The sequence below is a fragment of the Papio anubis genome, chromosome X (assembly GCF_008728515.1).
Source record: "Papio anubis isolate 15944 chromosome X, Panubis1.0, whole genome shotgun sequence".
Classification (NCBI taxonomy): Eukaryota; Metazoa; Chordata; class Mammalia; order Primates; family Cercopithecidae; genus Papio; species Papio anubis.
This window is the reverse complement of record NC_044996.1, coordinates 55,825,059-55,845,008: the sequence shown is the minus strand read 5'-3', so window position 1 is coordinate 55,845,008 and position 19,950 is coordinate 55,825,059. Positions and strand designations below refer to the sequence as shown.

Genomic DNA, 19,950 nt, shown 5'->3' with positions numbered 1-19,950 from the left:
GTTTTAGTGCGGAAGACAGTAAGCAACTGAATTACAAAAATAAATTTTCATAGAGGTAATATCGTAAATGATATTTAAAATGGTGTTGCGATGATAATTAGAATGTGGGGTGGGGAGAAGACTATGGGGCTGAGATTAAAATGATGGGAGCCAGCAATAGAGAGGTTGGGGTAAGGGTTTTCAAGGCAGAGAAAACTGCAAAATACAACGGTCACTCAACAGGGTTAAATTCCATATACAATCCCCTAGGGGAGGATTAGTGGTGCCTTTTTATATATTAATTTAAAAATAACTTTGAGGATTATATGAAAGTGGTGTGTGACTACAGACTTGAAAACTTTAATTCCTTTTACTAGTAGTTTTCAGACTGGCATATGTAGTAAATAGATCCCTTGTTACTGATGAACTTTGTATTGCTGTAGAAAGTGAGTTGGCCAAGCAAAAATAAAACTATAATTTTGAATTTGCAAAATTATGCTTTAAATATTTACTTGCTGTTATTCCTTGTGGAATAATAGATGTGTAAGGAAGTTACAGGAATATGGACATGATCTCTCAGTGATGGTTTTACTTACTGTGCCAATTAGGTGATGATGATTCATCCAGTATACTTTTTTATTTGTGGAGGAGACGGAGTCTTGCTTTGTGGCTCAGGCTGGAGTGCTGTGGTGGGATCTCAGCTCACTGGCAACCTCCGCCTCCTGGGTTCAAGCTATTCTCGTGTCTTAGCCTCCCAAGTTGCTGGGATTACAGGCATGTGCCTCCACGCCTGGCTAATTTTTGTATTTTTAATAGAGACGGAGTTTCACTACGTTGGCCAGGCTGATTTCGAACCCCTGACCTCAAGTGTTCCACCCGCCTCAGCCTCCCAAAGTGCTGGGATTCCAGGTGTGAGCCACCATCCCTGGCCCATCCAATATATTTTTAACATCTGCTGTTTCTCATAACAAAGCAAGAAATACCAAGTCAGTGGCCATTATACAAAATATAGGAGCTAAAAGTGAAATCGTATTCCTTGTTCTGCAGTTATTATGGAGAAGTTCAATAATAACACACTTTTATTGAGGCTCACTAAATTCATGACCTGTGTTAGTTATGTGGCATAGATGGAGTTCCCAATGTAGAAGTGAGACAGACACAAATAATGACCTCTACCACAATATTTTAAGTGCTATAATAATGATAATAGTGCCACAGCTCTAAGGGAATAGAGTTCCCCTATATGTTATAAGCCTTTATCAGACTTAAAAAATTTAGCATTTAATGGGATTTTTAAAATTCAGAAATTAAGAATGATTAACACTTTCTACATTGAGGAGGCATTCTCAATCAAAACCCAAATAGTGTGAAACCATAGGGAACTCATTTCTCATTATTAACATTGTTTTTTTAATTTTAAATGTCGTATCCTCTAATGATAATACCTCTACCCAATGGGGAAAAATTCCTTTCCTTATAATCTCCTTATAATATTATATTTCTTATGATAATATATCATATCCTAATGATGTTATTTTATGGTAAGTATCCTTAGATGTTTAGCAGAAACTGAGTGTAATTTGTATGAACCTGTAAAATGGGACTCAAGCTTGGAGTCTTAATTCAGGGATATACAATTACAGTATAGGAAAGGGGCAATTATGATTAGGTGCGTCTAGAATGTGAAACTATGAGGTATTAGTATAGTGAATGTGTTGACAATGTTTTCCTCCCAGCCTTTTCCCTGAACTACTTATATAGTTATAGCAAGATGATGAAGTTAAGGAGCAGTGATGAGATGAGTTCTAGAAATAACTCCGTCTATATTGAAAATTAAGTTAAAAACTAGTTACTATCAGATAAATGTATTTAATGACTTTTTAAGATTAATCTACAACCTGAGAGTAACAGAGAGGAATAATTGGGAACTGTTGAATGCTTTCAACTGATTTGATTAATTAACATGCTAATTGGAGACTATATTGTTTTACATTTTAATAACTGTTTTCACTTATTTTTTTAGAAAGGCTGATAACTCTGATATCTTTCAATAGATGTGGGTTATGTATAATGGTATATATTAAATTTTATTTGCTGGATTTTGTGGAATCAAATGTACATATCTTAACTAGGAAAATTAATAAGATGATTTTTGAATGCTTATCCTCTGGGTTAAGGAGGACTAGCTAATATTAATTCTAATGCCTGAATTGTAAATTTAAGCACCCCTGTCAGTGACACTTTGTGTAATTCAAGTTCATATTCTATTCAGGTCATGAGCACCAGCACTGTAATTTTTTTTTTAAATGAGGTCGAGGGAAATGTTGAGATATATACAACACAATTTTAACACATCAATTCTGTGATCAAGAATTTTTAAGTGTGTAGCACTCTGCACACATTTTTATATAACAAAATAAATATTCTGTGCATTATTTTACTTAAAAATTTTTTTAAAAACGTTGTCTAAAATGGTATCTTTGTTTATTTTTTAGGGTGGGCTGAAAAACAGCAAACATGAATGCACCCTGTCTTCACAAGAATATGTTCATGAATTACGATCGGGTATATCAGATGAGAAACTTCTTAATTGCCTAGAATCCCTCAGGGTTTCTTTAACCAGCAATCCAGTCAGGTAAGTCGTTATTATCATTTTGGTATGATTCATACAATTTGTAGTGTATGTAATTGTTTGGGAATATAATAAGTTTTGTTATTTAAACCTCAGGATTTTCTGACTAAAAGTCTGATGTTAATAAAGCAGCAGCATCTGATTGTGAAGTTGTAAACTTTTAAAAATATATTTAGTTGGATCTCCAGTAATGTACAATTTTAGGAATACAAATATTAACATAGAGCCAGAAGTTAAATGTCCACATTTACATGGAACTCTATTTGTGGGCTCAGATAATTATTATATATTTATTTATTAAGCAAATTAAGCATATTTGCTCCATGATTTTATTCTTTTGTGTGTGTGTGTGTGTGTGCGAGACGGAGTCTCGCTCTGTCGCTCAGGCTGGAGTGCAGTGGCACGATCTCGGCTCACTGCAACCTTCGCCTCCCAGGTTCAAGCAATTCTTCTACCTCAGTCTCCTGAGTAGCTGGGACTACAGGCGCGCACCACCATGCCCGGCTGATTTTTGTATGTTTAGTAGGGAAGGGGTTTCACCATAGTGGCCAGGCTGGTCTCGAACTCCTGATCTCGTGATCCACTTGCCTTGGTCTCCCAAAGTGCTGGGATTACAGGTGTGAGCCACCGTGCCTGGTCAATTTTATTCTTTTAAAACTTGAAAGGTATATATAACTTCATGTTCTTCTATAAGTTTTAGATATACTCCACATATTTCTGTAATTTTGAGATAGCAAAAAGTGAATTATTTTAACCAGTAAAAGAAATGAGAGCATTAATACACTCCTCAAAACTCTACTAATTTAAGCTATTAACTAACTACAAAGGATTGTTAGGAGGTTACTTGCCAATGGTGGATTCCAGTAACTGTGGTTCCTTTATTAAGCCTTTAAATCAATAACACCCAAAATAAAATGTTTTATAAAGAGAAACAAAATTTCAATGAAATATCAAAACATTCTTGGCCGGGCATGGTGGCTCACACCTGTAATCCCTGCACTTCAGGAGGCTGAGGCAAGTGTATTGCTTGAGTCCAGGAGTTTGAGACCAGCCTGGCCAACATGGTGAAACCCCGTCTCTACTAAAAATACAAAAAAGACAGCTAGATGTGGTGGTGTGTGCCTGTGGTCCCAGGTATTCAGGAGGCTGAGGTGGGAGGATCACCTGAGCCCGGGAGGTGGAGGTTGCAGTGAGCCCAGATCCCGCCACTGCACTCCAACCTGGGAGACAGAGCCAGGCCCTGTCTCAAAACAAAAAAAAAAAAAAAAAAAAAAAAAAAAATCTGGGATCTATTTGTATAACTGCTAGAAGTTCAAAATTTACTCTGTAAGAGTATATAAAAAACTTACTGTGATTTTATCCATGTTTTTCCTAATATGTAATAGGCCTAAATCTTGTACTTTTCTGTCCTTTCCACAGAGCCTTGAAAATAATTTAGAGCTCAGTCATTCAGTTTGGATTTATGTATAAATTGAAATATATTAATTACTTATTTATAGTGCACTTGGCAAAAATACCTGGAAAATTACAATTTTAAAACAACAAAAAATTTTAAAAAGCCAGTGTTAAGATGTGACTTATCTTAGAGTATGATAATCATTGAAAGACGATTGTCTTGCTATTTCTTAAAAAATACTCCTAGGTTTTTTTTGTTTGTTTGTTTGTTTGTTTTTGAGATGGAGTTTTGCTCTTGTCACCCAGGCTGGAGTGCAGTGGCGCTGTCTCGGTTCACTGCAACCTCTGCCTCCTGGGTTCAAGTGATTCTCCTGCCTCAGCTTCTCCGGTAGCTGAGATTACAAGTGTGCACCACCTCGCCTGCCTAATTTTTGTATTTTTAGTAGAGACGGAGTTTCACCACGTTGACAGGCTGGTCTTGAACTCCTGACCTCAAGTACTCCATCTGCCTCGGCCTCCCAAAGTTCTGGGATTACAGGCGTGAGCCACTGCACCCGGCCCAATGCTCCTGGTTTTAACGGTTTGAATGAACGGGGGACGTGAATTCTTGAGAACAGTAACCACGGTGGTGCATTTTTCCCCCTGCACATAACGTACAGCACTCTACCGTTTTGCCAAGCACTTCATGCTCCTAAAATTTCTGTTGCATTGTTGTTTGAATGAATGAATAAATGAGTCTTTTAAAAGTAATTGTAGGCCGGGCGCGGTGGCTCAAGCCTGTAATCCCAGCACTTTGGGAGGCCGAGGCGGGTGGATCACGAGGTCAGGAGATCGAGACTATCCTGGCTAACATGGTGAAACCCCGTCTCTACTAAAAATACAAAAAACTAGCCGGGCGTGGTGGCGGGCACCTGTAGTCCCAGCTACTTGGGAGGCTGAGGCGGGAGAATGGCGTGAACCCGGGAGGCGGGGCTTGCAGTGAGCCGAGATCACGCCACTGCACTCCAGCCTGGGAGACACAGTGAGACTCCATCTCAAAAAAAAAAAAAAAAAAAGTAATTGTAGAAGTTGTAGCATTAAGAAATGAAGAGGGGGACTAGTAAAAATGCATTTTTATAGAGATGTTGGGAAAGGCTTGCTTGAAATTACACGTGGGACTTTTACTAGACAGGCGCTTTGACCAGCTAAGCAACAGGGCTCCCCTCGTGTGGGGCTTTTAGAATGTAGCAACCACTGACACACAGGGAAGGATTATGCCATCAGGTGAGAAGGTGGCCGACCCTGACTGGCTGGAAGCAGATGCATTCTGGTAGCTGATTGGTCCACAGGTAGCGTGAAGCTTGTCACGTCCTCAGGCTCCCAGCATTCAGTCGTAGCCTTTCAGACAGCTTAAAGCCTTCTGTGGAGAGCTCAAAGCTTTCTGTGGAGAACTCAAAGCTGTCCGTGGAGCCCTAGACGAGCCAAAGCCCACCTTCTCCTCGGCCTGAACTGTCTTGAAGATGAGTAACAGTGGGTTTGGGAGCTATGGCAGCATTTCTGCTGCTGATGGAGAGAGTGGAGGCAGTGACCAATTGTGTGAGAGAGATGCAGCTCCTGCTATTAAGACCCAAAGACCTAAGGTCCGAATTCAGGACGTTGTACCGTGTAATGTGAACCAGCTTCTCAGCTCTACTGTGTTTGACACTGTGTTCAAGGTTAGGGGAATTATAGTTTCCCAGGTCTCCATCGTGGGGGTAATCAGAGGGGCAGAGAAGGCTTCAAATCACATTTGTTACAAAATTGATGATATGACCGCGAAACCAATCGAGGCCCGACAGTGGTTTGGTAGAGAAAAAGTCAAGCAAGTGACTCCACTGTCAGTCGGAGCATATGTCAAAGTGTTTGGTATCCTCAAATGTCCCACGGGAACAAAGACCCTTGAGGTATTGAAAATTCATGTCCTAGAGGACATGAACGAGTTCACTGTGCATATTCTGGAAACGGTCAATGCACACATGATGCTGGATAAAGCCCGTCGTGATACCACTGTAGAAAGTGTGCCTGTGTTTCCATCGGAAGTGGATGATGCTGGGGATAACGATGAGAGTCACCGCAGTTTCATCCGGGACGAAGTGCTGCGTTTGATTCATGAGTGTCCTCAACAGGAAGGGAAGAGCATCTATGACCTCCAAGCTCAGCTCTGCGACCTTAGCCTCAAGGCCATTAAGGAAGCGATTGAATATCTCACGGTCGAGGGCCACATCTATCCCACTGTGGATCAGGAGCATTTTAAGTCTGCTGATTGAGGCAGGGAAAACATCCTTTCCTTTTCCAAAGATCCTTGCATCCAGCTGAGAGTAATTTTGACCTGTTGACTTTTTAGGAAGTAGGACTAAAAAAAAAAAAAAATCTCAAGTGGCATTCTTTGTCAACTCGCTGCTTTTCTAACTGCTTTGAACTCTTCAGATTTTCTATATTTGAAGCTCAGAGAGAGACGGTGATGGATAAATTGACAACTCTGTAGGATTTACTAGCAAGCTAATGGAAACATGATGATTTGGGGGGAAGAAAAACTACAGAAAATGTAGAAATGTATTATTTAATTGTGTTGGAGCTTCTTTTCCCAAAAAAAGACAAAAAACGACAACAACAAAAAGTCTTGCTTGTTTTTATGTTAGAGTTATTTTCCATGTTTGGATTTAGCGTATAATGATATTATCTCTTGTTCAATATAGTATTTAGTACTTCATTAATTCAAATGAGCTGAAGATATTAATTTGTGAATTCTAATGCTCAGTTCAAACATTTATGTGTGATTTGCTCTCATTACTATGAATTTATGTTTTCTTAAAATAAGATTATACTATGTTTAAATAAATCATTTTTGCCAGGTTGTCTTTGAATTTTTTTTAATGTGGTGAGGTTTAATGATTATTTCATACATGACGTGGTATTTGGATGAAATTACAATTTATTGTACTTGCATGGTAAATGGATGCCAGAGTTTCTGTAAGTTTGATGTGCTGGTGTATTATTTATTTTACTAAATGCTCTGTTTTATGTATAACAAGGTAATTTTTAGGAGGTTAGGGAAGCAAGTCATAGGAAATGAAACTTACTGAGTTTAACACAAATTTATTCAAATATTTTATTAAAATAGTTTTATAAAATCTTAACTTTCCTGTGTGATTTTTTTTCTAAGTACATTTGAAAAAGCCTTTTTTTTTATATCCTTAAGGATTAATAGTTAATTATCCAGAATTTTTTCTTTTCTATATATAATACCAAGAACATATGCTATAGCCTAGTTCTAACAATACATTTTAGTGTAGATTATATAAATTATGTGAGACTTTTAAATAATTGACCATTAAAGAAAGCCCTCAGTTACCTATACACTAAAGATGGTATCTTTCAAGGTGTTAAATATTTTACATTAGAGGAAAGAAAAAATACATACTTTTGAATGAATATGTATTATATTTTATATAATATATGTATATTCATATATAATATATATTCAGATAGAAGAGAAGAACATTATTTGTCTAATTGAATCATGAAAACTGGAAAAAAAAAACAAAAAACTCTTAAATGGAGCATTGCCAGTAATCCGTACTTTCAGGAAAACTTTCAGAAAATGGCCTGCCATTAGAAAAACTTACCACCAATTCTTGCTTAAGCTTTGTGATGCATATTTTTCTTCCCCTTGAAAGTAAAGAAATCATAAATGGCACTCTTGAAAAACACAAATGAATAACATACTATAAACCTGTTACTTCAATTATCAGACATTTTGAAAATTCTGGTCTTCATAAACCTAAAATATTCGGAACCACTTTTTGTTGAAAAAGGTTACCTGTCCTAGGGAAAATCATATTGGGGGAGAGGCAACAAGGGGCATATATAATACTTAGAATTGTGGAGCTGAAAGAAATAGTCTAGCAGATACAGTATTCTTTTGTGATATCACTTACCCAAATTCAGAAACCATGACATTAAAATCTGATATTTATGAGTGTAATTATAGGTCGCTCCCATAATTGCTTGAGCTGATTCAACTGGCCAGTAGATGGGTAGCCACTTTTTTTTCCTACTCTAGGAGCATGCCTCCAGAAGGAGGGGGAAAAAACTCTTTTTTTTGTTTTGTTTGGGAGGCCAAACTGCTTTTGTCCCTGCAAGTTGATACATAGAGATATGTACACCTGAATTTAAGGCAGAAGACCAGCTTCTCCCCCATCCTCTGAGGGGCACTGTCCTCTATCTGTGTTCCTTGGGGTTGTTTTAGACTTTTAAAATTGCTCCTCCCAACTCTTATTCTTCTGAATGGAATCATGTGCTTTAGTGGATTCTGCTACAGGTAAGAGATAGCAGTGGAAAAGTAGTAAGTAGGTCTAGATATAATGTCAGTGGAAATAAAAACATTTTAGGCAGAAAATAATCACTGGATTGTTTTATACAAGCGTATTTAGTCCATGTTAAAGGGTGCAGATTTTTAAAGTTCATTTTCAACACCCACCTGGCATGCATACTTTCTCAATTTTGTTTAGATTGGGAATGACTTGGCTAATATCCCCTTTCTCCAAGATCCTGCCCTGATTGTTAGCCACACCTTTTGAGGATAAGATACAAATCCTGGGGACATACTATTGACTATTTTGGGCAGGGGCATTTAAGCCTGAGGAACCTGAAAAACGTAATTGATGATTATAATCCACCCGAGGTTTTTTCCTATGGCTCACAGGCTTATGAAATATATGTATTTATATTGAGGTTGATTCTGAATTAACTATGAATAAATATATTTGAAAGTGTTTTCAAGGCTAATGTAATAATCTTACTATGGTCATAATTATTAGGGATCATTTTGTTACTTTTACCTACTAAATTTAGTAACATTTGGAGTAGAGGCTGAAAAGCATAAATTCTTATATTTTTTCAATTTCTGTTTACTTTTGATAACAGCAATTTAAAAAAGGTAACTAGCAAGATTTATATTTGTTCATGAAACCTTTAGTGAGTTCCTACTATATGCATTTAAGTGTTAACTTTAATTTTGATGAGTTTAAATTTAACTGATTTCTGAAATGCTTATTAAAGATAGTAATAGTTAACATTTTAACATTTATTTAATATTTATTATCTCCCAAGTACTGTTCTAAGAGTGGGAGTTGTGTGTATGTGTGTGTGTGTATGTGTGTGTATGTGTGTGTATGTGTATGTATGATTCCGGTGATGCTTAGATTTACATTTTCAGCTCAGACCTCTTTTTTTTTTTTTTTGAGATGGAGTTTTGCTCTTGTTGCCCAGGCTGGAGTGCAATGGCACAATCTCAGCTCACTGCAAACTCTGCCTCCCAGGGGCAAGCGATTCTCCTGCCTCAGCCTCCAGAGTAGCTGGGACTACAGGCGCCTGCCACCATACCTGGCTAATTTTTGTATTTTTAGTAGGACAGGGTTTGCCATGTTGGCCGGGCTGGTCTCAAACTCCTGACCTCATGATCCACCTGCCTCGGCCTCCCAGAGTGCTGGGATTACAGGTGTGAGCCACCCACCCGGCCAGACCTCTCTCTTGAAATTGAGACTCCATTTCCAAATGTCTTATTGGATGATGTATAGACATTTTTAATACATTAAAAAATAATGAAAAATTATGTGTGTGATATGTGTTTTATATATATATGTGTGTATATATGTATATGTATATATATGGCATTTACTACCCCTGCAATGTTCTAAGACCTTTAAATATACATATACAATCAGGATAACATTATTAGTATTGTTCCTATTTTGTAGGCAAACTTTAGGCTCAGAGAGGTTAAGTAATTTGCTCCATATTAAAGTTGCGTGACCAGCAAGTGTCAGTGTTAAGATTTAAGCCCAGGCTTTGTATCTCTAGAGCCTAGGCCCTTAACAACTAGTTTGTACAGCGTCACAATAAGGAAAGTCTATTAAAATAGTATTCTTTCATTGTTGTTAGTATTCTTTCACTGTCGTCACATACTAAATATTTTGACTTTCTTTCCTTAAAATTTGTCTCATTTAAATGAAAAAAATTGTGAAAACTTTCAGCAAATGTATAGAAGATAATATAAAAACACCTTTGTACTCACCTATCAGCTTAAGAGACAAAACGTTATTTTTTGCTGTCGTAGAGAACTTAGTTGAATAACTTGGGTGATTTTTTTATGATACTGTAATACCATTTGGGACTATATTTTCATTGATTTAAAAGATCATCTGAAATGCTACATTTTCTCTAAATCTATGCTTGTAGTTTTTGCAATATAATATCTTAAGAATATATATCAGTGTATTGAGAAGCTTATTTTTTTTTCTGATCACATAGCTGTGTGTAAATTGGGACTTCTTTGCCCTATCCATTGTGGATGATACTTCTAGTAATTCTAACACTATCTCTGTGATATTTATTCCAATTTGCCATCATGTGATAAATTACAAAAACAATTTTTTAACATTAAGAGTTAATTTCCTCCCGGGCGTGGTGACTCACGCCTGTAATCCCAGCACTTTGGGAGGCTGAGGCAGGCGGATCACGAGGTCAGGAGATCGAGACCATCCTGGCTAACACGGTGAAACCCCATTTCTACTAAAAGTACAAAAAATTAGCTGGGTGTGGTGGCTCGTGCCTGTAGTCCCTACTCGGGAGGCTGAGGCAGGAGAATGGCATGAACCCAAGAAGCAGAGCTTGCAGTGAGCCGAGATTGTGCCACTGTACTCCAGCCTGGGCAACAGTACAAGACTCCGTCTCAAAAAGAAAAAAAAAAAAAAAAAGTTAATTTCCTTTAGTAATACCTTAAATTGGAGGAGTTCATTAAATAGCACTTAATATTTTATTTTTATGTATCACGTGGATAATCCTACAAAGGAATAACAAAACTAAATTCCCCTTGTCCATATGGGGCTTATACATATGTAGCTTACATTCTAGTACAGGAATTCAGACAGTTTTTTTAAAGGTGTATATCAAATGTCAGGTTGTGATATGAACTGAGGAAGAGATGTTGCTATTTTATATTAGATGATCAGTGAAAGCCTCCCTGACTCTAATGACATTTGCACAGAGGTCTAAAGGAAGTGTGGCAGTGAGCTATGTTCACCGGAGGAGGAATGTTGTTAGAAACAGAAAACAGCAACAGCAAATACCAAAGATGGGAGCATGCTTGGCATGTTCTAGGAATGTCAGGGAGGCTAGCATGCTGGAAGCAGATAATGTAGAGCCTTATTGACCATTCAGAAGACTTCAGCTTTTACTTTGAGTGAGCTGGGACACTGTTAGAGAACTTTGAGGAATGGAATGGCATGAGATGACCTACATTTTTAAAGGATAGCCCTGGATGGAAGCAGGGAGAACATGTTGTACGTTACTCAGGCAGAAGGTGCCACTGACTGCAGAGGTTTCTAGTTGGCGAAGTGACACCCCAGGATCCTGTGACAATATGATAAATCATTCTAGTTCTTGATCACTCCTCTGTGGTGACCTTGGTCCAGTCAATGGTCCTCAGTTTCTTCATATGTAAATGGGATTGGAGCCTTGCAACTCTAAGCCTCTACGTTCTATATTCTCTTTTGCTTAGTTTTAATCCTCTTACCTTTGCTATTGGAACTAGATTAGTGTTTAGGTATTGTTTTGAAGAGTGAGAAGAATGTTCTTCTATAAGGCTAGAGGATTTCCTAATGTTCCATTATTTTTTGTATTTATAAATGTATTTAACCACCCCCAGACAGATATTTATAATTTCCTTTAAATACGGATGAAAGCAGTTCCTAAAACTCTGTTGCATAACTGTTTTTGAAACCTGGTGTTCATTAGAACCCACGCCGTTGTCCTCTCGTGGGTAATTCTCCTCCCTACCACAGTTTTAATTGGTTTATTTTTGTTCAGCCCCTCGTAAAATTCTAAAAATATGTATAAATAAGTGCACACACACACACATACACACATACATATACATACTAACAGTTTTACCAAACATCCTCAAAGCAGTCATTTTGGAATATTAAGTGGAGTCATGAATTTCAAATTCACATGGTATTTAATCACTCAGGTGATAAAGGCTCTAAGAAAGTCATTTTGGTATATTATTTTCTGCTAAAGCAAATACTTAAAAATCCCTTTTATAAGCCATCATTAACTGGTCCTATCTCAAATCACTCTGTTACTCTACATTTCCCTCAACATTTATTTTTTACTGTATGTATTTACCAGTACCTGTTTATATTCTGTAATAGTTTCATGTATGCATGTCTGTTTTTCTCATTCAGATTTTAGTCTCCTCTGGGGAAGGGACCCTCTTACCCTCTTATTTGTCTCATGGTGGCTGGTGCTGTGTAATTTATATATACTAATGTGTAATTTGATGTGGTTATTGACCCATCATCAATAACAACCTCTGCTTTTCCAGCAGTGAGAATGAATTTGCATTAATCTGGCACTATTTTGTGGCCATGCATTTTTAGCTGTAATCAGAAAAAGAATGAAGCTAACTTCTTCCACATAAGAATGAAACCTTGGTTTGAATCATATTCACAATCCACAGACAGCATGGCATGCTTTACGCAATAGCCTTGTTACAATTGCACGGTGTATTAATGAAATTGAATGTTTACAACTCTATTTAACACTCTAAAAATCCATGTGCTTTGACTGTAAAGTAAATCCCAATCTGCCATCACAAATTGCATTAGACTTTGCACATACCATGGTCTATGTGTGATTTAGAATGAGGACTCCGTTATTTAGATATTTTTGTTCGTACCTCTTTACTAAAGTTTATGAAAGGAAGCAGTGCCTGCTGAGAAATGGCCAATGAGTTTGGACAATTTTATTCCAAGCCAATTCATTGCAAGATGTATAGATATTTGGCAATACATTTTATGAAGATCCAAAGAAATATGTAGCAATAGATCATTGTCACTAAGGTTTCTCAGCACATGACAAAAACAGCAAATACTACTTTGAAGAATAGTATCACAGAATTGTGATTGCCTAGAATTCTTTTTAGAGTTGTTACTGAAATTGCCTCACAGCTTTAGGGGTATTTTACCCCACTAGGAAATTGTTTTTCTGTTTGGTTGGGATCCACTTATCTGCCAAACTCATGGCGTAGTGTTTGTGTTCACATCCTATGATGATAGCTTCCTCGGCCAATATTTCCAAGCCAGTGAAAACATAAAATATATTTTCGAGTTGATACATGTGCAGTTATTTGCATTACCTCTGGAATATTTGTTTTTATTGGATGCTATCTTCCTTTTAGATTTAAACATATTTTTCTAGTGTATTAACAAATGTGCATTTTAACATAATTATCATAATGAAAATAGATGGATCTTGACAGCAATACAAATTAGGACTAGAAAGCACTTTCTGAATTATAGGTCTTAATAACTATTTAAACAACCTGTATTAAACTTATTAAAAGCTTGGCAAAGCAGCCAACAGTACTTAGAAAGTTAATATAAAGGTAGGTATAGATCAATACTCTTAGAACATTTTGCAGAGGACTAACTATGAAAGATGGAATAATAAGGACACTTTTTACAATGTGGAAATGTGAACACGGCTTAAAATTGTGAGCACATCTCATAAAGCAGCATTATGTGCGGTATTACTAAAGCAGGTTTTTCAATATTGGTATTTTGAATTTCTTTGCTTTAACTTTCAAATCCATAAATCATTTTAGAATAGCACTAGTATATTTATACACAGAATAGAAAATAGTAAACTCATTGCAGTTGTCAATTTATATGCCTTTTGTTAAAAATCTTGGTCAGCAATTCAAATTCGTATCAAGTATATTCAAGCTCATTTGACTAAGTTGATACCATACATATTAAGTGACCTGGAATTTTTAATTATACACTATTAACTTCAAAACATAATTCTGACTTCGGCACATCCAATGATATTACCTCTTAATAGAAACAAAGTAGATTTATGTGTCATATATTATTTTAAAAAATAATTAGGCACAGCAGATACTGACCTAAGTTTTTGAAGTATTATTAGGAGAAAATGTTACAGGCATTAGGATAAATAGTGGTTCTTGTGTTGGATTTATTTTATTACTATGTAAGCTCCACCAAGGCAATACATTTTCTTATTTAAATGATGTGTTTTAAACTAGAAAGCCAATTTTATATAATAATCATCTAAAATAATTAGAAACATGTAACTGGTCATATAAAGGTATATATAATCTAGCATCAGAATCTAGGCACACTGATTGTATGGATTTCTGAGTAGAAGGCTAACTTCCCTCTTAAAACACTTATATGCATTTTCTATTTATTCAAAATTAGTCTTGGGAAGAAAATGCTTATAAATATGTCATTTGAAATATATTTATTTCGAGTTATATGAACTAATTTAACTAAAGGTCTTGGGCACATACTAGAGTTTTAATACTTCTCTCATTATTTGGAGAATATTGCAAAAGCAGTTGCAGCTTAAAATAAAAGAAGCAGATATTCTACTTCCGTAAGACAAGGGTAAAAATGCCAAGCTCCAATTAAATGAGGAAAGAAGGTGGAACTTTTCCAAAAACCTAGGACAATGTCAGGTAATGATTTGAGTATAACATAGATCCAAGTTTCTTTGTATGGAGTGGAGAGGGGTAGGGGGGTGTTCATCAGGTAAACAGCTCTGTCTCTCAATAAAAGTCTCTCAATAAAAAGTATTGGGAGACATAGCTGTTACCTGATAAATGACACTGCATCTCTTTTTTGTTGTTGTTTGTTTGTTTTTCAGGAGGGTCGTTCTTCCTGATTCTGAACTCATTTTATTTTGTGGTTCTTTAAATGAGGGATATCGGACAATAACAGTAGAATGAGTCCTCGATAGTTTTCCATAAAGTACAGAGGATTTCTATGAATGTCCATTTCCTGCATTTAGCCAAAAAGTGAAAAAATCAAAGTTATGGTATTTCTACAATGACCCAGGAATAATGGTACTGGAATGCAGCTTTCTAGTAATCTAACCTGCTACCAAGGTATACTTGAGAAATGTGCCTGAGGCTCTCCCCTTGGACTATCTGTCATCTCAGCTGGACTTTTGATAGAAGTTGGATAGCTGACAACTCACAATTAAGATGCCAGCTAGCACCTGGAGTGCAAGTAGTCTGTATAGTTGATTGAAAGAAGATCCATGTGCACTAGATAACAGTATTTGCTCTATGACCCCAGCTGTTCGACTGGTGGTACATAATGGACAACTAATTTGGGGAGATTACCCACCTGGTCAGCAAAGCTGTAAGTGTATAGCCTCTCACACTAGGCAGTTTAAACCTGGAATCTTCTGTTAAGGTGGAATCCATGAAGGCAGAATATAGGAGATAACATAATGTTATTGTACTTCTAAAAACTAAAACATCTTCAAATGAGACAGTTTTAGTGGCCTCTCATATGAATATGAATTTCAAGCCTTCATACACCTGAAATGAACCTACTCCTGTTTGTTAGGTCAGTTCTTCAGCACCCAGTGTTATTTAACATATGCAGATTTACTCTAATTCTATTTTGGAGGATGTTGCCTGAGTACTGAGTACTGCCATAGTTTTTTTTTTTTTTTCTTTTATGTGGTACCATAGTTCCCTTGTTACCAGCTTCCAGAAGAATTTCCTGGAGATCATATCTTAAATTGTTACATTCAACATTTATTCATAAAAAACTATTGAAGATTGGAATGTTGTAGTTAAACAGATTTTTTAAAATTGAGTTATAAATTTCCATATGTGAATTAATATCTGTCAAAGAATATCTTGAAGTGGATCCAGCACTAAAACTATATTAAGTATTAATGAATTTTTCTTCGACATAGAGAATGCTTAAGAATTTTATAGTGCCTTTGAGGTTCACATTATGAGCATTTATTAAAATGGCCTAATACTTTAAGTGTAAGTGGTGTGGGACATTAAGCTGGGGTGTTCTCTGACCTTGTCATATACTTCGTATCTTCAAAAACTTTTTTGTGAGTTTATTTGCTCATCATTGCTTTCTCCTGGGAATAGAATGCAGGATGTGCTGTGGTTATGGGTTATTATGTGGGTTTAGCATTAATTTTGGTTTCTGCTACTATTTTTGTGTTGTTTACAAATTATAATGATTTACCTGTTGAAATGCTGTGTCTTAATTTGCTGATGACCATAGTTTGATTCAAGTATTCACCTTACTGCATTTCACAACTCTTTTCAATGGGCTTAGAAAGTTGGAATAATAAAAGTTAAGAATACATTGCTATAGAGGAGTTCATTTGAGGAGCAGGAAAAAATTACATATATAGATTAGTTTTTCTTTCTTTTTTTTTTTTTTTTGTTTGTTTGTTTTGAGATGGAGTCTGGCTCTGTTGCCCAGGCTGGAGTGTGGTGGCGCGATATTGGGTCACTGTAACCTCCACCTCCTGGGTTCAAGCCATTCTCCTGCCTCAGCCTTCCGAGTAGATGGGATTACTGGCGTGCACCACCACACTTGGCTAATTTTTTGTATTTTTCGTAGAGATAGGGTTTCCCTGTGTTGGCCAGGCCAGAATTTTGAGTTGTTCTCAAACTCCCAACCTCAGGTGATCCACCTGCCTCGGCCTCCCAAAGTACTGGGACTACAGGCGTGAGCCACTATGCCTGGCCCAGATTGGTTTTTAAAATATGTGACTGGAAAGTTATGAATCATATTGATATGAAGGATATTAGATACATGTGAATTATCAAATAGCACTGTGAAGATATAAGCATTGTGCTGGACACATACTGCAGAGGTCTATATAAGCATGATGTTGGGCTTATTAATCTGTGAACTCACAGCTGATTTGGGATCACATAATAATGTTCCACTATTCAAAAAAAAAGTCCTTAGTATATTCTTTGTCTTAGAAAGCTCATCCATGCATTCAAGATCTTGGCTCTGATCCTTGTGTGTATGATTTGGCATCTTTGATACTCCTCATATGTCACATTTGCTCATTTTTTCATTTGTGATACCTAAATAGCTTTTACATTTGCATTGCCAATACTCTAGTCTCAGGCCTCACTCCATTTGGAGACAAAAACTGATAGAGGAAGTGATTGGTCTGCTAAAACATAGTTACTGGGTTTATTGAAAGTTCAGTATAACCAAAGTGAATAAGGTAAAGTGCAAAGGGATAATGAAGTCAAGGAAGTTAGTAGGAAGCAACCCCAAAATGGCTGACCAATGTCTTTCATGTTGAGTATGGAAGCAAGTAAGGGTTACCAAGGACTGTTATTCCCAAATGAAAGGCGAGTGGCTTCATTTTTTTCAAACTGTTTCCTAATATTTATGCAGTATTTTGTGAGACCAAATATCAACTAATAGTTACTACATATTTTGAAGTGGGTGTTTACAGGTATATCATTGACGTGTCTACAGCCAATAGTCATAAATTGTAATATGATAGGGCTCAATATTTTATCCATTGGTACATGAAAAACAGAAAGAAAATATATATTTTTGGACATTTCTGATGTTTTTATTATTTAAAGTATCCCATGCCTTGATGATGCAACCCAAAATTAATAATTAAAAAGATGAAAACCACCTCATTGGTATTGTTTTTACTTCTACATATAAGCATTGGTGATATTTTAAAATATATTTTAACTTTTATCCAATATTTGTTCGTGAAAGGAAAATAACTAAAATCTTGTAACCTCTAACTAATGATTTTTATGTTAGTTGTTGACAATATAGTTTAATGAGAGGTATATAAGAATTGAGAAGTGCTGGATTCTGTTGTTTTCCTATTAGGAAGCTCTATGTTCTAAGACAAGTCACTAACCTTCTTTGGTTTCTTCATCTACAAAATGGAGTAACTTATTTTATTTCACAACCAGAAAAGCTACCCTTATTGGTGTGCATTCTTTCATGGAGGTTTGTTTGTAAATGAAGGAAAATCCATGTTGTTAATTAAAATTGTTTGTTTGTTTTGGCTTTTAACTAATAAGGCCAAAGTTATTTCAGCAATTAAGACATGCTTTCTTTAAAAAGCGTTTATATGTTTGGAAAGACTTAGCAAGTATAAATGAATATCTTTTAGGTGTAGCTATATTTCTAGAGTTTTCTGAAAATAGGTACAAGCCAGGTTGATGATAACAGAAGGCTGATATTTCTTAGGGACTTTATACTGCATTTATTCTACAAATGTTTTGTTTGTATGTCATGTATGTATTTGTTATTATTGTGTTGTTATTGCTTTAGATGGTTTATATCACTATGATATAAGAAAAATAATAGTGGATTTGGCTTATTTTGTCTTGGATAAAAGCCTTAACAAGTTGTTTAGTGGGGGATTATTAAGGATTTTGAATATTTGTTGTATTTATGTTGGTCAAAGGATACAAACAGAAGGTGTAAGTTCAAGAGATTTATTGTACATCATGGCAACTATAGTTAATAACAATATATTGTATACTTGAAAATTGCTAAGAGAAGAAATGTTAAAAAGATTATTTTTAAAATTTCAATAGTTTTGGGGGCACAGGTGGCTTTTGGTTACATGGATGAGTTCTATAGTGTTGAATTCTGAGATTTTAGTGCACATATCACCCAAGCAGTGTACATTGTACCCAATATGTAGTCTTTTATCTCTTACCCACCTCTCAACTCCCCCCCCCAACCTACTTTGAGTAATGATGGTATTTTGATGGAAATTGCAATGAATTTATGGATTGCATTTGGCAGCACGGTCATTTTCACAATATTGGTTCTACCCGTCCACGAGCATGGGATGCGTTTCCATGTGTTTGTGTCATCTATGATTTCTTTCAGCAGTGTTTTGTAGTTTTCCTTATAGAGATCTTTTACCTCCTTGGGCAAGTATATTCCTAAGTGTTTTTTTGTTTGTTTGTTTGTTTTTGTTTTGCAGCTGTTGTAAAGAGGGTTGAGTTCTTCATTTGACTCTCCGCTTGGTGCCACTGATTTGTGTACATTGATTTTGTAACCTGAGACTTTACTGAATTCATTTATCAGGAGCCTTTTGGATGAGTCTTTAGGGTTTTCTTGGTATACAGTCGTATCATCAGCAAACAGTGACAATTTGATTTCCTCTTTTCCAATTTAGATGCTCTTTATTTCTTTCTCTTGCCTAATTGCTCTGGCTGGGGCTTCCAGTACTATGTTAAATAGAAATGGTGAAGTGGGAATCCTTGTCTTGTTCCAGTTATCAGGGGGAATGCTTTCAACTTTTACCCATTCAGTATGATGTTGGCTTTGGGTTGGTCTTATATGGCTTTTATTACTTTGAGGGAAGTCCCTTCTGTGCCTAGTTTCTTGAGGATTTTTATCATAAAGAGATGGTGGATTTTATCAAATGCTCTTTCTGCATCTATTGAGATGATCATATGGTTTTTGTTTTTAATTCTGTTTATGTGATTTGTCACATCTATTGACTTGCTTATGCTAATCTATTCTTGCTAAACTATTCATCCCTGGGATGAAACCCACTTGATCATGATATGTTACGTTTTTGATATGCTGTTGCATTCAGTTAGCTAGTATTTTGTTGGGGATTTTTGCATCAGTGTTCACCAGGGATATTGGTCTGCAGTTTTCTTTTTTGTTATGTCCTTTCCTAGTTTTGGTATTAGGGTGATACTGGCTTCATAGAAACATTCAGAGAGGATTCCCTCTTTCTCTTTTGGAATAGTTTCAGTAGGATTGGTAAAAAATGTTTCTTTGAATGTCAGATAGAATTCAGTTGTGAGTCCATCTGGTCCAGGACTTTTTCTTGTTGACAATTTTTTTTTGTTACTGATTCTATTTCCTTGCTTGTTATTGGTCTGTTCAGAGTTTGTGTTTCTTCCTGATTAAATCTAGGAGGGCTGTATGTTTCCAGGAATTTATCCATTTCCTCTAGATTTTCTAGTTTATGTGTGTAAAGGTCTTCATAGTAGTCTTGAATGATCTTTTGTATTTCTGTGGTATCAGTTATAA

General features: G+C 36.1%; 2 protein-coding genes across 9 annotated transcripts in view; both read left to right on the top strand.

Annotated features, from left to right (window-relative positions):
- DIAPH2 (diaphanous related formin 2) overlaps positions 1-19,950 on the top strand; it is a 914,469-nt gene that overhangs the window by 190,691 nt on the left and 703,828 nt on the right. For all 8 annotated transcript variants that reach the window (XM_021932747.2, XM_021932745.2, XM_021932750.2 and 5 more), the window contains one exon: positions 2,475-2,614. In XM_021932747.2, coding sequence (XP_021788439.1) covers positions 2,475-2,614 — 140 coding nt within the window. The remainder of the gene's footprint in view (positions 1-2,474; positions 2,615-19,950) is intronic.
- Positions 5,049-7,161, top strand: RPA4 (replication protein A4). The gene has a single exon (XM_009197910.2). It carries the CDS (start codon positions 5,506-5,508, stop codon positions 6,289-6,291), a length of 786 nt encoding a protein of 261 aa, XP_009196174.1. The 5' UTR covers positions 5,049-5,505; the 3' UTR covers positions 6,292-7,161.